Source organism: Palaemon carinicauda, chromosome 36, assembly GCF_036898095.1.
Source record: "Palaemon carinicauda isolate YSFRI2023 chromosome 36, ASM3689809v2, whole genome shotgun sequence".
Classification (NCBI taxonomy): domain Eukaryota; kingdom Metazoa; phylum Arthropoda; class Malacostraca; order Decapoda; family Palaemonidae; genus Palaemon; species Palaemon carinicauda.
In genome coordinates this window covers 16016260-16034523 of record NC_090760.1, presented here as the reverse complement: position 1 = coordinate 16034523, position 18264 = coordinate 16016260, and the positions used below count along the sequence as shown (strand labels likewise).

General features: G+C 40.3%; 1 protein-coding gene across 2 annotated transcripts in view; it reads left to right on the top strand.

Moving 5' to 3' along the window:
- Positions 1 to 18264, top strand: part of LOC137628773 (endoglucanase E-4-like) — a 48069-nt gene that overhangs the window by 28622 nt on the left and 1183 nt on the right. For both annotated transcript variants that reach the window (XM_068359977.1, XM_068359976.1), the window contains exons 7-12: positions 9892 to 9950; positions 10205 to 10323; positions 11837 to 12002; positions 13064 to 13228; positions 14237 to 14376; positions 16245 to 16347. In XM_068359977.1, the coding sequence (XP_068216078.1) occupies positions 9892 to 9950; positions 10205 to 10323; positions 11837 to 12002; positions 13064 to 13228; positions 14237 to 14376; positions 16245 to 16347 (752 nt within the window). The remainder of the gene's footprint in view (positions 1 to 9891; positions 9951 to 10204; positions 10324 to 11836; positions 12003 to 13063; positions 13229 to 14236; positions 14377 to 16244; positions 16348 to 18264) is intronic.

Genomic DNA, 18264 nt, shown 5'->3' with positions numbered 1-18264 from the left:
ATTCTTTGCGAGAAACGTCGGATCAGGGAAGAGGGAGAGGTCTCCTGAATCGTTGAAAACGATATGTCCCTCTTCTCTAGAGTGCCACTATTTCGCTGACTCGGGCTCCCGAAGCTAGAGCGAAGAGAAATATAACTTTCTGAGTCAGGTCCTTAAGAGGGCATGAATCATTGTCCAAGTTGGAGGCGAAGTGGAGAACTTTGTCTAGAGACCAAGTGATTGGTCTCGGAGGGGGTGCCGGTCGCAAACGGGCACAGGCCTTCGGTAGTTTGTTGAAGATGTCGCTAGACAGATCTATTTGGAAGGCGTATGACAAAGGTCTAGTCAAGGCCGATTTGCAAGTAGAAATCGTGTTGGCTGCCAAGCCTTGTCCATGAAGGTGAATGAAGAAGGACATGCAAAAATCTATGGTGATTTTCGAGGGGTTCTTTGCCTTGACGAAGGAGACCCATTTCCTCCAAGACGATTCGTATTGCCTTCTCGTGGATTCGGTCTTGTATTCCTCGAGGAAGTCTAGACTCTCCTTCGAAATCCCAAACCTTTTCTTAGCGGCTAGGGTGAGAAAATCATGAGATGAAGGTCCTTGATTTTCGATGATGAAGCGAAGACAGTCGACTTCTGTATTTGCTGGGAGAGAACTGGGTCCGGGAGGGGGATCAGCGTTGGCTGCATCTCCAGGATCAAGGGGTACCAGTTGCTGCGGGGCCACTTGGGAGCCACTAGAGCTGCTGTCCCTTTGAAGGTTCTCAATTTGGAGAGGACTTTCAGCAGAAGATTGGTGGGAGGGAACAGGTAAATCTTGGCCCATCTGTTCCAATCCAAGGTCATGGCGTCCACCGCTTCCGCTTTGGGGTCCTCGTACGGGGCTACATATCGAGGAAGTTGATGGTTGTCGCTCGTTGCGAAGAGGTCGATCTGGAGTTCTGGGACTCGGTGAGAGATGAAGGAGAATGATCTTGCGTCTAGAGACCATTCCGACTCTATCGGGTTTGTCCGAGATAGAGCGTCCGCTGTCACATTGCAGAATCCTTGTAGGTGAACTGCAGACAGGTGCCATTTCTTCCTTTCTGCCAGACGGAAGATTGTCAGGAGCACCTGATTTATCTTGGGCGATCTTGAGCCCTGGCGATTGAGACAACGCACTACCACAGAGCTGTCCAGGGTCAGGCGAATGTGTATCGACGGGGGCGGGGAGAGTTTCTTCAGCGTCAGAAGAATCGCCATGGCCTCCAAGATGTTGATGTGAAACGTCTTGAATAGGGGAGACCAAGTGCCTTGAGCCTGTTTTTGGTGGGAGTGACCTCCCCAACCCTCCAACGAAGCGTCCGTATGGATGTTGAGAGATGGAGGTGGGTGTTGGAGAGGAAGGGACCTTTTTAGGGCCCTCGCTTCTGACCACGGCTTTAGAAGAAGTCGAAGTCTGCTTGGGAGCCGTCTCTTGAGGTCTCTTCGAGCGATGGATGCGGAACGTCTCCAGACTCCCGCTGCATCCTTTAGCTGTGCACGAAGCACTGGGTTTGTGATCGAGGCGAACTGTAGAGAGCCTAGAACTTGTTCCTGCTGGCGTCTCGAGATCCGTTTGGATTTTAACAGTCGCTTGACAGACCCTGCTATTTCCTTCCTTTTCTTTACTGGAATGGAAAGGCGGTGTGACTGAAGATTCCAGTGGATGCCTAACCATTGGAACTTCTGAGCTGGAGATAGGCGAGACTTTTTCGCGTTTATCTGGAATCCCAGGTGTTCGAGAAACTGGGTAACTTTTCTGCAGGATTCTATACAATCCTCGGGCGAGGGCGCCCACACTAGCCAGTCGTCGAGGTAGGCCATCACCTGGACGTTTCGGATGCGGAGCTGTTGTACTACTGCGTCCGCTAGCTTTGTGAATATCCGAGGGGCCACGTTGAGTCCGAAGGGCATGGCCCGGAAGGCATAGCTTTTCCGTTGGAGTCGGAATCCTAGGTAGGAGGAAGCGTGATGGTTCATTGGTATGTGCCAGTATGCGTCCGCCAGGTCTATCGAGACCGTGAAAGACCCTCGAGGCAGGAGGGTTCTGATCTGTTGAAGAGTCAGCATCTTGAACTTGTTGTTCGATATGAATACGTTGAGGGGGGATAAGTCCAGAATGACTCTGAGTCTGTCTGAGTCTTTCTTGGGGACACAAAACAGTCTCCCTTGGAACCTTGTGGACTTCACCCTTCTTATCACCTTCTTGTTCAAGAGGTCTAGCACATATTCTTCCAGGAGGGGGGTTGAACGTTGGAAGAATTGCTGGAAGGTTGGGGGTGGTTGCGCCCAGCTCCAGCCCAGACCTTTCTTGATGATGCTGTGTGCCCAGGAGTCGAAGGTCCAGCGATCCTGGAAGTGGCGGAGTCTTCCTCCCACCGGAAGCACTTCATTGCTTCTGGGGTCCCGAGGACTTGCTGCCTCGGCCGCTAGCTCCCTGTCCTCCTCTGCCTCTGGAGGGCCGGCGAGAGGAATCTCTGCCGGAACCCCTGCCTGAGCTTCTACCCTTGGGACGAAAGGTAGTGGAGTGCTGCTCGAAGGCGGGGTTGAAGGCCGGTGATGAGGACAAAACCGGCTGTGGGACCAACTGAAAGGTCTGTGGCGGCTGAGCGGCCACTTGGGGAGTAGCGGGTGCCGGAAACTGACGTCTGTGCTGACGTTGCTGGGGTCTATGCTTCGACTGCTTCCTCTTAGGCTGAGGACCGTCATCCTGAGAGGGCTTTCTCTTCCTAGACATGCCCCATTTGTTGAGAAGGTTCCTGTTCTCAGATGCGGCCTTGTCTGTGATCTCTTTCACTAGATCAGACGGGAAGAGGTACTTGCCCCAGATGTTGGAGGAAATCAGTTTCCGGGGTTCGTGTCTGACAGTGGCACTGGAGAACACGAATTCTCTGCAGGCTCTAAGAGCTCGCATGAAGTGGTACAGATCCTTGACTAAGGTTGCCATATGAGATTTGGCAAGGACCATGTAATGGTCAGGGACTCTGGTGTCACCAGCCATTACGTCCATCTGGACCTGGAGAGTGAGAGATGCTGCCAGCCTCTCCTTCGTTTCCTGTTCCCTACGAAGGAGTTGATCGTTTAGCTTGGGGAGGTCCTCATTAAACTGACGTCCAGCAACGTCAGGATCTAGTTTGCCCACCACGAAGGTGTGTTGCACATCCTTCCAGTGTTTGGTGTCGGGCGGGGTGACTGCGGAGAAAGGTCTGCATTCCTCCAATGCAGGGCAGGATTTCCCTTCTTCTACAGCCTTAAGGCAGGCAGCGAAGGCCTTTTCCGTGAAGGGTATCACCACTTCATCGGGCGCAACGTAGGTGGGGTACTTCTTGCTCAGAGCCGGAAGTCCAGAGCAGGTAAAGCCTCTGCTCTTGAGCGCTTTGGCAAGCATAGCCTGGGCCTTCGAGAGATCGAACACTATTTTCTCCTTCGGTTCGGTCTCTTCCTTTGAGGATGGTTCTGAACGTAGATGGACGTAACAGTCCGGATACGCCTCAAAGCGGGGGAAGAATTCCACTTCTTCCAGGGGTATGGAACCGATCTTATCGCTGACGAAGATCTTGTCGTCAGCGATGACCATATGCTCGGCGAATCGCCACGGATTGTCGCTCGAGCATGCGGGGAGGTCCTTGATGGAGATTTTGCGAGATTCCTTGGAACCTCCCATCGACCGAATGATCTTGTGAGTTTCTTGGAGCTTCTGCTCCATCACGGATTCAATGAGCCGAATCATATCCTGTGCCGTAGGTAGAGGAGTCGTGGTGGAGGACGTAGACGGGAGAGACACTTCCGTCGGTGTAGGAGTAGAAGGGGGGATGGAGGGAGGGGCATCCTCCTTATCGGACTCGGTATATACTACTCGGTCCTCTTCTTCATCATCCTCCCCTTCACCCAGGGCCATAAGGGTTTTCTCGGTGTCCTCCGAGATCTCTGACATGTGTTCATCATGTTCTGAATCCAGGTGACAATCATTCATGGACTGAGCCATGACAGCATCGGGTTCCACTGTAATCTGGACTACGGGGATCTGTTCGACTGGGACCACTGAGTCTGGTGAGGCCTTTGGGAACAGCAAAGACCTCATTTCTTCTGTGGCTAGGTATGGTCCAGTGGCGTTCTTTTGAAAGCCACGTACCCACTTGCGTAGGTTGTCCCGAATCTCCGCTGAGGGAGGATCATAGAATGCTTTCTGTAAGCATTCTTGGCAGACCGAACAGGTGGTGGGGCCCCAGTACTTGAGATCCCCTCTCTTGTGAGCACAAGGGGCGTGTGTCCTACATGCCGTGTGTCCATAGAAGTGTGGCCGACGGACCGCGCAGAAGTCGTGGTCACACTTGACGTACTCCTCCTGTAAAAGAAAGAGACGATGAGTATTGTAGAGTCATAATATGGCTCGTATATAAAGTTAAATATTAACAAGTTAATATTAACATAAATTAATTGTGATGCACAGAAGGGTGGGTGAAAGGAGACAGACGCATGCCTCGTGTAACCCGCCCGGCTGGTTGCCGTAGCATCGGACAGTCCCAGGTGGCCGTAGGCCTCCATGGAAGGTGTCTTGATAATGGGAATTCCATCTAGAATAACCATATTATAGACTAGGCTTGAAATCTTATCAAGAAAGTCTGGGGATCATGAGATCCTAGTAAGGTTCCGGCAACCAGACGTGCCAATTACACGTAGCGTGCTGGAAAGATGAAACACGCAAGAAGACAGAGTGAAAACTGAACAAAGTGTACGATTCCGTACCAGTTTGTCTGCGTTAACAAGCCGTCTAGGTGCGGTTTTTTAGGAGCTATCGCTAGTAAAGATAGCTGAGAGAAGGGGTGCAAGGCATCTTGCCGCCTCCGGACGGGTCCGGCATACCCCCGGCACGCCGGAAGCCGCTCGAGCAGAGTTTCTGGCATTCAAGAATGATCATTCTATGGTCAAAAGAAGCCAGGGTGGCGGCAGCCGGTAGCGGCGGCCGCCGGCAAGGAGCGGCGGTTCCGGCAGCCGGAGGCAGTCGGAGGGTGACAGGGGTAAGGATAAGGGAGCATAGCCGGGGCCGGGGGCCGGCTGCTAGTGCCGGCACTCCGGGAGGGGTCGGCAGTGTGCCGAGGCTATGAGGGAATGGAGAGGCCCCGGCGGTAAGCCAGCGGCCGGCGGCGATCCCCCGGCACTCGGGGGAAGGCGGCAAGGATAAGGAAGTCACCCGTAGCGGCGGTAATGCCGGGGTAGAGGCGGCAAGGGACAAACACCAAAGATGGAGGTGGGATGGCAAGGCTGTATTAGCCTAGTCAAGACACCTCTGGAAAAGGTACCACCATGATAGAGGTGAATCTATCATCCTAAGCAGGGGCCGCAAAGGCCGGGGGCTAAGGCAGTCCAAGAGAGGACAGGGTGTACCCAAAGAAGGGGTGGAGACTCTTCATGTCGACCAAACGATAACTGACTCCATAGCACTATGGAGGGTCTATGTATCAGAGCGGACAACACTGGGAGCACCACGGGGTCCAGCACTCCAGCTTAGGGTGGAGTGTAGGACAGGGGACATATGAAGCCTAACCTACTGGTAGGTTAGGCTAGGCAAGAGATAGGTTGGGGGGGGAAAAGGGTCTTCTTATAAGAAAGGATGGGTTATGCACCAGAGCGGCCACCTAGGAAGGGAGATGCTCACCCTAACCTATGGTAGGTGGACCAACTGAAAAACGGTGCACGCGTATATTTCAGCAAGGTACATAAACCAGCCCTCCCAACCTAACCTGGATTAGGGTTGTTAGACCCTAATCAAGGAAGGGAGAAGACGTATCGCAAGGAAAAGGTCAAGGACCGATTCAGCTTAAAGGAGGTGATCCTACCTTTAAGGCCCGCAACACTAAGGGAGGGGTCATTCCCTTAGGTGGGGAGGCGATACAGTACTCTGAGGAGTCTTGTCCTATCACATGTAATAGGGTACAAGATTACCAGAGGGAAGCCCTAGGGCTAGGGATGAAGAGAGCATATAGGGGTCCTATCATAAGGTTAGGTTAGCAAGGCACTCAAGATAACCTACCCCCTATATGGTCCCTGAAGGCGAAAAACACTTGCATCACTGTCAATGGTATTGTAAAATAATGCCAGAATCTTCATAACTAACACTAGGATCACTGAAATATCATGCATTAACACTGGTATAGGCTCACTGGCCTAGGGGCTAATCAAAGCCTACTGGTATGGGGTCAGCGAAGACCCTAACTAATGCGTCAAAAACACGATAAAAGTTCCTAGCTATGAAGACTAAATAACTAATAGCGCTGATTAGTAATTTATATACCGGTAAGGCTGTTGCGGCTAACTAAATAAGGCATGCAAGCAACAGCAGCGTCATAAAATGGCGCTGACCGGTCTGGCAAAGCTCTGCCACAATTATGCAAATATCTCGAAAAGTAAGATTTACTTTACGGTCAGAGCTTATTTAAACAATACTTAAACCTTTGTACTCAACTTTCCAGAAGAAGGTGAAGCTGAAGGTTGAGACATGGCGAGGATGCAAGCAGATAAAGTCGCACAAAGGGAAAAATACGTCCAATCGAGCGAGCTACTAGCAAAAGGAATGAGGACGGACGTGACGTCATCAAAAGCAATGGCGTCCGTCTGTTTACATCGCGAGTACCGATATCGCCACATCTAGATTGGCTGCGGCTCAGCTCCCAGCCGCCATATTGAAGCGTTAACTCTATATGGGGTGTAGATAGCTATGTGGCACGTTAATACATGCGTGTCCCCTGTTGATACACGATGTCTTAAGGGGAAACCCTTAGGATACTCGCTCCAGAAGTTAGAATTCTGTGATAACCTGTGGTTTAATTCTCTGGGAAAATCCTAGTAGTGATTACCCAAGGAAGCTACCAAAAAGGATCCTTCCATCAGGACGCCATGGCTTGAGCCCAAAAACACCATCTTTGTAAACCAGTTAGTTCTTTTCCAAAATGAGGGATTTCATAGCCAGGGTGAAGAAGGAAGGTGGTCACTTGTCCCCCCCACCTTGAGTTTGAAAATGCATAAAAAAAAAACATCAAATCATGAAAGTAAAGAAGAGTAGAGTAACCAATCCATTACAATCTAAACACCACAAAAAAATCTATTACGCACACTGTAACTCAAAATGAAAATTATTATACAATTTGTTTAGCAATGAAACTTTTCTGGCCCACGCAACAACGTACCCTTCCATATTGAAATCCTGACAATGCCTATGAAAATGTTTTAGGTACATGAAAAGCTTCACTACTAACTACTCGGAAATTTCAAAAGTTTGGTTTTGGATTTATAGAATTTGGGCCCTGTGGGCAGCCATTGCTGGGGCCAAAGAGTCCATTCAGAATCTACGTGCATCCATCATGAAAAATCCACCGCTGGACTATGAAGTAAAGTCAAAATGAGAATGGCCAGAAAGGAAAATGAAGGGAGCTAGGATCAGAGGCAAAGAGAGATAATAAAAAGATCCCTTAGTAATGCTCACAGTGCAACACAAGAACTGAAATGATGTTCTTAACCCAATTTAGAGGGCTGGAATGTTTCAGAAGTTATTTCATGTAATGGAGTTTGATACTGACAACCAATGGGGATACTAAGAGTTTGTACTGCATTTAGAAATTAATCCCATTTTGCTATGGATTTGATCAATTTATGGCAAAACAACAGGGAATTCACTGGCAAGCAATGAAAAAAACAATAATCAACAAAACAAATGAGAAGTAATTACATACCTGCTTATCATATGATAGTACTGTAATGGTAATCTATATTTTGTACTTCAAATTGTCTAGTCAGCAATATCCTGCATCAATTTCCAACATCCCCAAGTTTGAATTTCAGGTAGCTACACATGCCACACATTCTTTGTGCTCCTCTGAAGGCATGAAAAATATTAATATTTTTACACGTCCATTTATATGCAGACACAGTTAAACAGAAATAATTAAATTGAAATTAAGATGTTTTGATAATTCAAAGTTTCCACACATACACACACACACACACACATATATATATATATATATATAGATAGCTAGATAGATAGATATATACACTATACATATACTATATATATGTATATATATATATATATATATACATATATATATATATATATATATAAATTCATATATATATATATATATATATACATATTTACAGTATGTGTATAGTGTATATATCTATCTATCTAGCTATCTGTTTATATATATATATATATATATAAATATATATATAGATATATATATATATATATATAGATATATATATATATATATATGTATATATATATATATATAAATAGATAGATATATACACTATACATATACTGTATATATGTATATATATATATATATATATTCAAAGAGTGGAGTAGATAATGATGAATGAATAAGTACTGAATTTAAAGCTCAAGATAGAGACGACTGGCAAAATCTAACCAAGGCCCTTTGCGTCAATAGGGGTAGGAGGAGGAGGAGATGATGATGATGATGATGATGATGATGATGATGATGATGATGATGATGATGATATATATATATATATATATATATATATATATATATATATATATACATACTATAATATATGTAATATAAAACAGCACCTCCTCACTTTGTCAGGTTCAAGATCTTAAGTGGTCTGGGAATGGGTAACAGTTCTTCTAGGCTAAAGAAAAAAGATGTAGGGCTATTAATCTTACCCTCAAAATCTGAAGCGTTTACTCCTCAGGTGCCAACCACTTTAAAGAGAAAAAACATGCTAATTTACCATCCTATTTCTATACTTCTCTGAAAGAATGTTATGTTTGCTTTTTCACTTTCCAGTAAGTAATTTATTGAATGTGGTTTGCTCCAAACTTAGATTAATGATGCTCAAGGGGGTCATGTGGTGTTGGCATATAGCTTCTCTTGAGGGTCACCCCTTCAAGTACTAATCATACCCAATGCTGCTTGAATTTACTGGTCAAAAGACCAGCGGTATATCAAACTTACTGCCAATATGTACAAGCTATTTCATAACACATGAGTCATTAGTAAATTCTATCAGAATATTTTAATGATATCAATGGTAGTATTGCTGGAACACTAAAAGTGTACAAAAATACAACAGTAATAATGATCGCTTTATATATCCACATAAGGTAATACTGTACCATAATTTAACCCTTTTACCCCCAACGCTATTTGGAACTTTCTAACCCTTAACCACCAGGCGTTTTTTTTTTCAAGCACATTTTGCAATATATTTTTATTCAAATTGATCTAACAGCCTTAATTATCGTCATAGAGAGGTCAGGTTGGTCTCATTATTTTGGAAAATGCCTGAAGTTTCTCATAAAGTTATCAAAAATATGCAAAAAAATGTAAATAACAGTTTTTTGCAAGGACGTACCGGTACGTCCATGGGGGTAAAGGGATGAGTTTTGTGAAACGTACCAGTACGTCCATTGGGGGTAAAAGTGTTAAAAGTACTCATCAAAGTAATAAATGATGAGTGTTAGAAGTAAATAACTGATGGAATTATTCAAAATGGAATATAACCTATTGATGAGATTCAATTAACTGAAAATTTTCATTTTATATGTACAAGTATATCAAAGTTTCATGCGGAACACATGCCCTTGCCAATTGAAACAGATGGATAATGGACATCCATACAGTATTCATATTGTTTGTAATTCTTTTCCCATTTCTGTTTTCTTCACTTATAAACTTAGATCTTTTATAAAGCTGAAGGTCTCTTGATCCTTCTTCGTTGAGCATTTTCCCTTCTTTCTTTTTCTGGTCTGCCTTGATTCTGGGTTAGAGCAGACGACTGCTCTTAAAACACCTTGAGCATTCTCTAGGTACAATAGTAGTTCCATAATCTAACAAAATTATCCACCGACAGGGTCAGACTTGGCAGGTGAAGCAGCAGCCGCTTTAGCTGCAGCATCAATTGTCTTTAAGGTAAAAGGAGACTTGACAGCAATTATGATTTTCAATGAAAAATTAAAATTAGAAAAATGTAAAACTAAAGGAAAGGGACAGTCAATTGCAGGAAGAAATTTTCACAATTTTCCTATAAGAACTGAATATTCTTCCATATCACATTACTGTATACAGTACATATTTAGTTTGATTATATTCATATTAGCTTTATAAAAATTTATCAGATTTAGTTTGCAAAAACTAATTTAATAAATTCTTTCTTTCCCACCAAGAGTGCTGACCCTACTTATTCTAGTAAATGCCTTACTGCCGCAAAAGAATTGTACGATTTTGCAGACCAGCATCGCCAGACTTACGATACTTCCATTCCTCAGGCTGCAGATTTTTACAAGTAAATATCAGGGCCATACTTATTTTTTTAACTGTAACTTTAAAAAGAACAAAACTTATCTATTTATCACTTATTCTCTATCTATAACTGTTCTAGTTGCTTTAATGGCTTTCAGAATAAGCATAACTATAGACGAATATGAATGTCTTCAGTATATTCTGGTAAACTAACATAAGTTTTCTGTATTTGAGGCCAATGAAAATTTATCAAAACGATTATCCACAAATTTTGGATGCATCAGTAACCCCAGTGCTGTATTTTAAGAGAAACTTGAACCAGGCTACATAATCACACACTAGAAAGTGATCACTGACCACGGTGCCTCCATACTCTAAGAAACATGGTCTGGAATGGGAGGAGGAAGAAAAGCATTACAGTATATAAGGAATTACTTGCACCTCATGAAATATTTGAGTCTCCATAATTTTCTATGAGGTTTTGATATCACAAAATTTCATGGCATTTTCCAATGTACAAAGAAAACCAGTTACTAATATCACCTTTCATTAGTGTGTATTGTGTAAAAATGTAGCTGCTGTATTGCAACTCATTACAAAATTTTTGATAGAATGTTAAGTACTGTATTAATGATTTTCAATAAATCAATACTCCAAAGAACCATTACAATAAAAATATAGGCAACAATTTCAACTACAGTTCTTGCTGTAGAACTTGTAGTTGGCTAAGTGTTTTCTAAGTCTAAAAAGTCTGATAACCATAAATCATTGCTTTGTTGTTTTAGGTATTTTATTGGTGGAGATATGGATGTGTGCCATAACAAATTTGGACGTTATTTCTCTCTAAAATGGCATTTGACTAAATATTTTGTGGCAGTGTAGATTATGAAATTCTAAAACGAAATATATTTATCATATTTACTCTCAAAAGCATTCACTAATCTAAGGACATTTTCTACAATAAAAACAGGAATTGTAGCGATAAACTATTCCTGTCTCATAAAACTTTTCTACAATCTATAGACAAAAATCTGGCTCTGATAGGATTTGAAATTGTCTGAAGAGTTTACCAATTAGTCAACAAGAGTGTCTAGTATCATTTCAAAGCCATACCTGAAAGTCTAATGAGAATGTAAATCATCCAGAATTTGTGAGATCTTTTGCAATTTGCTTACACCTATTCACAAGGGATGGATTACTACAGGACCTTTCTGTTAGTGTTACCCACTGTTGGCACATGGCATAATCTAATTCTGTCACTTTCTGGAATGCATATGAGTGTACTGTAAGTTAGGTATTCATAGCCAACATAAACAATTATGGAACAACTTGATGAGTCACAAACTGAGCTCATTAGCTTTAACCGAGTTACAAAAATGAGAACCAAAGAGGACTTGATTAGTAAATTCCTGAATAGATCTTTCTATGTATCCGTTCCTTTTTGTATCAAAAAGTTGCTTCTCTAATAATTTAGCTTACAGTTCAAAATAAATTTTGATCCATATTCAGATATTCCATTACTAACATAAATATTTATCCACTGGAATTATAAACAGATCATGGAGCGGTTACGGAGACGAGTTGTGCTGGGCAGCACTTTGGCTAGCTAGAGCTACGGGAGACAATTCATACCTCTCGAAAGCTCGAAAACATTGGGACGAGTTTAATCTTCAGGAAAGCGGTCTAGCATTCAGCTGGGATGACAAAAAACCAGGAGTATATGTAAGTGCACACTATGTAGACTGGAGTACATCATAAAGCCTTAGATAACATAATTAAGAACTAAATTAGCATGGAAAAAGAATACTTAATGTAGAGTTAAGAACAATGATTCTTACATTAAAATGCTTGCTCTTTCTACACAGCTACCCACATAGGTAGGCACTCTGGCACACTGTATGCAATAATGTAAAACCACTGAGCAGTGTTGAAGCTGCCCAGAATGTTCTTGTTTAAAGATTTGATGAACAACAGAGGAAAGGGACAGATCAATGCCTAGAGACCAAACTTAAAAATCATGCGATTAGCATTCCAACTCCTCGTAAGTTCTGGAGGAGCAAATCAATAACTACTGGTGCCTCAGTAGGTTGACCTCTACATCCTCAAATCCAATCCTCAGCCAATGGGATCTATATAAATCATTTCTTCCCAAAGCCAACAGAGACAGTAAAGTCATGTGTCCGAGAAAACCTATTGTAGCCCGAGTGAAACTTGAACACTGGAACCATGGAACACGAAGTCGCCACTTGCCTTGACCCTTTCTGTACCAAATGTTCCCTGGATTCTTTATGGCAGCCTCATAAGTCTTGGAAATTAAGAGATGCTATCCTGGTTAACTAATTACCAAAATAATGAACATCTAGTTTATTTTTATCGGCAATGTTTAACTAATCATAAATCATTTAGTACGAATATTAATTCTAATGAAGTAATTTTCATATTGTTGCTGTACTATAAAGGACATTAAGATGTACTGAACAATAATATGTATCGCTTTTACATATTATTTATCATAATACTCTTCTTTCATAATCTATTTTGTTAATAAAATTACTTTTGGATAATAAACATCATATTTTTAATATGCACATACAGTAACTCTCTTTAATAAAATTGCAAAGTTTTTAAGATAGCCCTATGAAAAACATACACGAGTTTCATAATGCCTTATTGTATTAATTTCCATTACTCTAATTATCATAAGCATGATGTATTTCCTGTGTAATATTTCTAATGTTAAGAAAATTCACAACCTGCCCTTTAACTGTGCTTATCTTTCACAGGCTCTATACACAATGTTGGACTCTGATACCTTGTTCCGCAACACCTTCTCAAAGTACTTGAGTAATCTGCGGAACAATGCTCAGTACACCCCAGGGGGACTGGTTTACATCGACCAATGGGGTTCCAATCGTCATGCCGCAAATGTTGCTTTCCTTGGCCTTATGGTAAGCAGATGCTTAACTTTCTTAAAATGTCTGCTTTCCAAAAGTTTTTGATTGTACAGTATTAACATAGTAATTATCTAAAAAATAACACAGAGCTACGAAAAACATGTCCGAACGTTCACGGGTGCTAACAAGGAATGTGGGGAGAAGGTTAGGTAGTGGTGGTGGTGGGGGGGGGGGGGGGGGCAGTAGCTGTAGTGAACGACACCTTGTAGTAACGGGGGATTTTGAGGAGGGAGAAGTCTAATTGGAAAGGGATCTCTGGTAGTGGTATCACTCGCCCCAGTTTTAATACCGACACCCTTTAGGGGTGAGCGAGCTGGATATATTCCTAGCATTCCATGCAACTTTTTTCTCTGGTATATTTAGCAGTATTTATACCTTTGAAATGGTGCTTTAAGGAGAATTTCACGGAGCGACACAGGTTGAGCCCAGAAATGACTACTTTACAATGCACCCTTGACTCTATACTCAGTTTGGTATCTTTGTCATCAATATCATAAAAATATTACTTCATCCAGTTTTGGATATTACTCGCTTCTTTACTAAGGCATCAACACTTTACCTTGTAAAGGTTGTCCTTATTTTGCTATATTGGGGATATACTAAACCCACGAGGATTCCAATCAGCAAATTTAATTTATATTTACATTTCCATCAAAAGTAAGCATAATTACTTGAAATGTTCCTGATGCTATGTACTATTCACCACTAAAATTAAACATTTTACAGTATTGGAAACAAGGAAATGAAAGTAGGACATCATCTTGATTATAACAATAAATCTCAGTATAAAAAACCTAGTCATGAAAGTTTGAATTAGAAATACTTTGAATAACTTCATCTTATAGAAAGACTGTAAGTGCATACATCTATTGCATACAATTGCTAAAATGAAGAATGTCTTCTTGTAAGGCTTATCCACTGGCTTACAAGGCACTAATAATGCATAATATTTGAGAAAAAAAAATTGTTGAAGGATACATGACCTAATTTTCTTTCTTTCAGGGAGCCAAATTGGGCATTGATGCTGATGCAAACAGACAATTTGGTGAAAAACAAATAAACTACCTTCTGGGATCCAATGGCCGTTCATTCGTGGTAGGATTTGGTAATAACCCACCACAAAAACCACATCATCGCTCCAGGTAGAGTACAGTAGTGTAGTACAGTGCTTCATTTCTGAATTCAAAGACACAATCTCAGGGTATTGTATACAGTAGAAGAGTTGGAAGACCCAGGCCTCCAAGGCTGAGGACTATGAAGCGTGAAGTAGGAGATGATGAATGGAGAAGTCCTGAATTAAAAGCTCAAGATAGAGACGACTGGCAAAATCTAACTGAGGCCCTTTGTGTCAATAGGCGTAAGAGGAGATGATGATGATGAGTACAATGTTTAGCCATTGTATTTAAAAATATATTATAAAAGGGCGAATGACAGGAAAGGAGAATACACTTACAAGATATTAAAACAAGATGTAGTAAACATTTAGGGTGAATAATAAACCTTATAAACAATAAAAAAATTCCAATTACATATTAAAAATTGATACTAAATGTACTATTGTGCATTAAGTTGAAATATCTTCATTTGTTTTTTACCTAATAAATTACTAAGCAGCACAAGAAACAAGCCACAATTTCCTTTCTTTGGTTCTAAAATTAAATACAATACTGAGCCAATGTTTCTCCTTAGTACTCTAGTAATAAAGCTAATTTCCTACAAATATCCTCCAAGTTTATCAACAGTGTAATAAAAAGTGTTTATACTCTTAGTAAATATTGTGTACAAACCACACACTTTGAAATGTTACCTTTTACCCTTTCTTTGGAGAAATACCATACTAATTTATAATTATATAGGTCAAGAAAAGATCAAATTATAGGCAAGACATAGGTAAGGAAACAAATCTAACTTTGATTTGTCTACAATATTAACATGAAAAATAAATAATTTGTCCTTTTCATACGATTATTATATTGGAGTAGGGTTGATGCTATCTATCTGGCAGCAGATTAGATCCAAAATACTTTTGGTTTAACAAGATACCTCGTCTGGATGGTAGTAGGGAGAATGAAGAATTCTTGTATGAAATTAAGGAAAAGCTGCTCTTGGCGGAAATGTGGTGCAAATGTAAATCAAATATATTTTTTGTGATATTGAACTACTCTGGTCATGTACAGGCAGCACTTGAGTAATGTTTATGAATACCTTCCTCCTGTAGGTGACATAAATGGGGTTTTAGAAGACAAGTGGATGTAATCCCTATGTAAGAGTGGGGAGATCCTACTTCAGGGTACCAGGAATTGTAAATGATGTTCATCCATGGGTTTACAGTGTGTGAGACATTTTGATACGTGAGGCATACTGCAGTGATTGTTATATCTGAGACATAGGGGCTTCATTTAATAAAATGAAAGGTGATAGACTATGCATAAAAATAGGCAAAATCCCATGAGTTTTATAGGAGTTAAAAAAACGAATGAAGGAATTATAATCGGTTGTATGAGATCTATAAATGTGTAATGAGGGCTTTTCAACCCTGTTCAACCCTGATCAGTACAAGTTAGTATATCCGAGATTCAATTATATGGAAGGCAATACAGTACAATACGTCCTCTAAATATGGTCGAGATCCATTCAAAGAATGGGTTACTTAAGTCCAACACAATTAACTCAGGCATCCAGCACATAACCCTCAACTGTCTAAAACCAACAAGTTAGCTTACATATGCATCGTGAATTCCTACATCTCTTCCTGCATGAAACTTTAGAATTAAATTTGTTTTCCTTATTACACACAGGTTCTTATCTTTGAAATTCCACATGTTGAATATTTCCATCTTTGTTTTTTAAATTATTATTACAATACAGTATTAAATTTCTTTTGAACAACTATATTTTGAACATTGTTACCCGAGTTTACCAATTCTGGAAATAATTTTTGAAACTATTGTAGATATCATGCAATTACCAAAGTGATAAACTAGACAAGTACGTCATTGTTTTTACACAGCTCGTGTCCAGATATGCCCCAGACTTGTGACTACAGCGCATTGGATAATCCAGGCCCAAATCCTCAGGTTCTTTATGGAGCCCTGGTTGGAGGACCAGACCAGGTAAAGACTTGAAACACCTCTTACACACCTTCAGCATTAGTGTACAGTACATTTGTAGTTTTTTAACCCTTTTACCCCCAGGCTCTTTGGAAATTTCCAACACTTAACCCCCAAGGGGTTATTTTTTCCCCAGCACATATTGCAGTATATTTTTTAAAAATTGATCTAAAAGCCTTAATTTTTGTCATAGAGAGGTCAGGTTGGTCTCATTCTCTTGGAAAATGCCTGAATTTTTTCAAAAAAATTATCAAAAATATGAAAAAAAAATTTCTATAACATTTTTTTGCAAGGACGTACCGGTACGTCCATGGGGGTAAAGGGATGGCTTTTGTGAAACGTACCAGTACTTCCTTTGGGGGTAAAAGGGTTAACATTATTCTTAAAAATATTTTTAAAGAATAAAAGTTTCTTTTAAAATACACAATTTACAGAAACATTCTCATTATATATGCTATCTACTTATTCAAATGGAAATTCTGTAATAGACTCTAGATATCCTTTCATATATAAAAAGAAGCTCAGTAGCAATGCTTAAAAGCTGCAAACAATGACCTTTTTCTTTACAAAAGTTTTGTCAAAACTCGAATGCTTTTGAAGTACGCAAATTACATAATATATTTATAACCAAGTACTGTATAATATAACTGAAAAATAAATTAAGTCTCTTCAATATAGCCCTATACAACTAGCTTTTCTTCATAGTACTGTACCATATATCAGAAATTTTACCAGTCAAATTCAACTTGAAACACTATAGCATAAAACTTCTTTTTCAATTATTCAATAAAAATATACAGTATAGTATTTAATTCTCTGTATTGGATGTTTTAAGAACTTTTTATAAGTATACTGTATTTAGAATTGTATGTCAACTACTGTGTAATCCCAAGGTAGAACCATTAAGGGGACCGGCTGGCTAATGCCATTTTTTAAAGGATAGGACTTTGACATTCATACCACTTAATAAGGTGACTTAGGACATCTCCAAACTGCACAGGATTTTTGCCTCTGACTTTCGGTTTTGCGACGACAGGCCTATTTATCCTGAAAATGAGTGCTTTTCAAATTCTATCTCCTCCCTTGATACTTAATATTAAGACCTGGGATTACTACCCTATATAGACCTGATGTAAACCTCCAATCAAATAGTTTTATTTTTCTAAGTAATTTTTGCTAGATATGAAAATTTTCAATAAAGTAGAAAAATAAACACTATAAATCACAGAAAAAAGTGAGAAAAAAATATAAAAAAAAAAATTGAAAAAAGAGCTCAATTAGATTGTTTTATAATGTCATTTCAAGTTATATACCAAATTTCTAGGCTATGTTTTTAAAACTACGGGAGAAGAAGGTCTATAAGTATAGTTTTGAGATACGGGCATTCAAAGTTTTTCTTTGTATTTTTACAAAGACAATATCAATAAATCATGATTATTATGAATTTTATGTTTCTTTTTAGATATTAATAAACTAAAAATTACAATTTGTCCTAAATTGTATTTTTCCTAGCTATACAAACCCGTAATGATTTAATATAGGAATTCGTTTCAGCTGCGCTGAAGCGAATTCCTATATTAAATGATTACGAGGTTTGTATATCGCATCGGACCAACAATATTATTTATCATAATTTAATCATAAAAGAAGATCGCTTTGCTCAATATCTTACTTCTTTACGCTCCTGGTTGCTCCTTCATTCACAACACACTCTCTCTCCTTCACTAACTCTGCTAATATCATCGATATTACCCAATTCTGAACTCGTATTAGAGCAAATTTTCTTCTCCCTGATATTAGCTTGAAGTTTAAATTGTCTTTCCCTCTTTGGCATAATGAAATTCTTACCGAAACCAAGAAAAACAGGTGTAAAAGCGAGCGAATGTCAGAGGTCAAACTCAAACGTGTACTCTCTCTAAG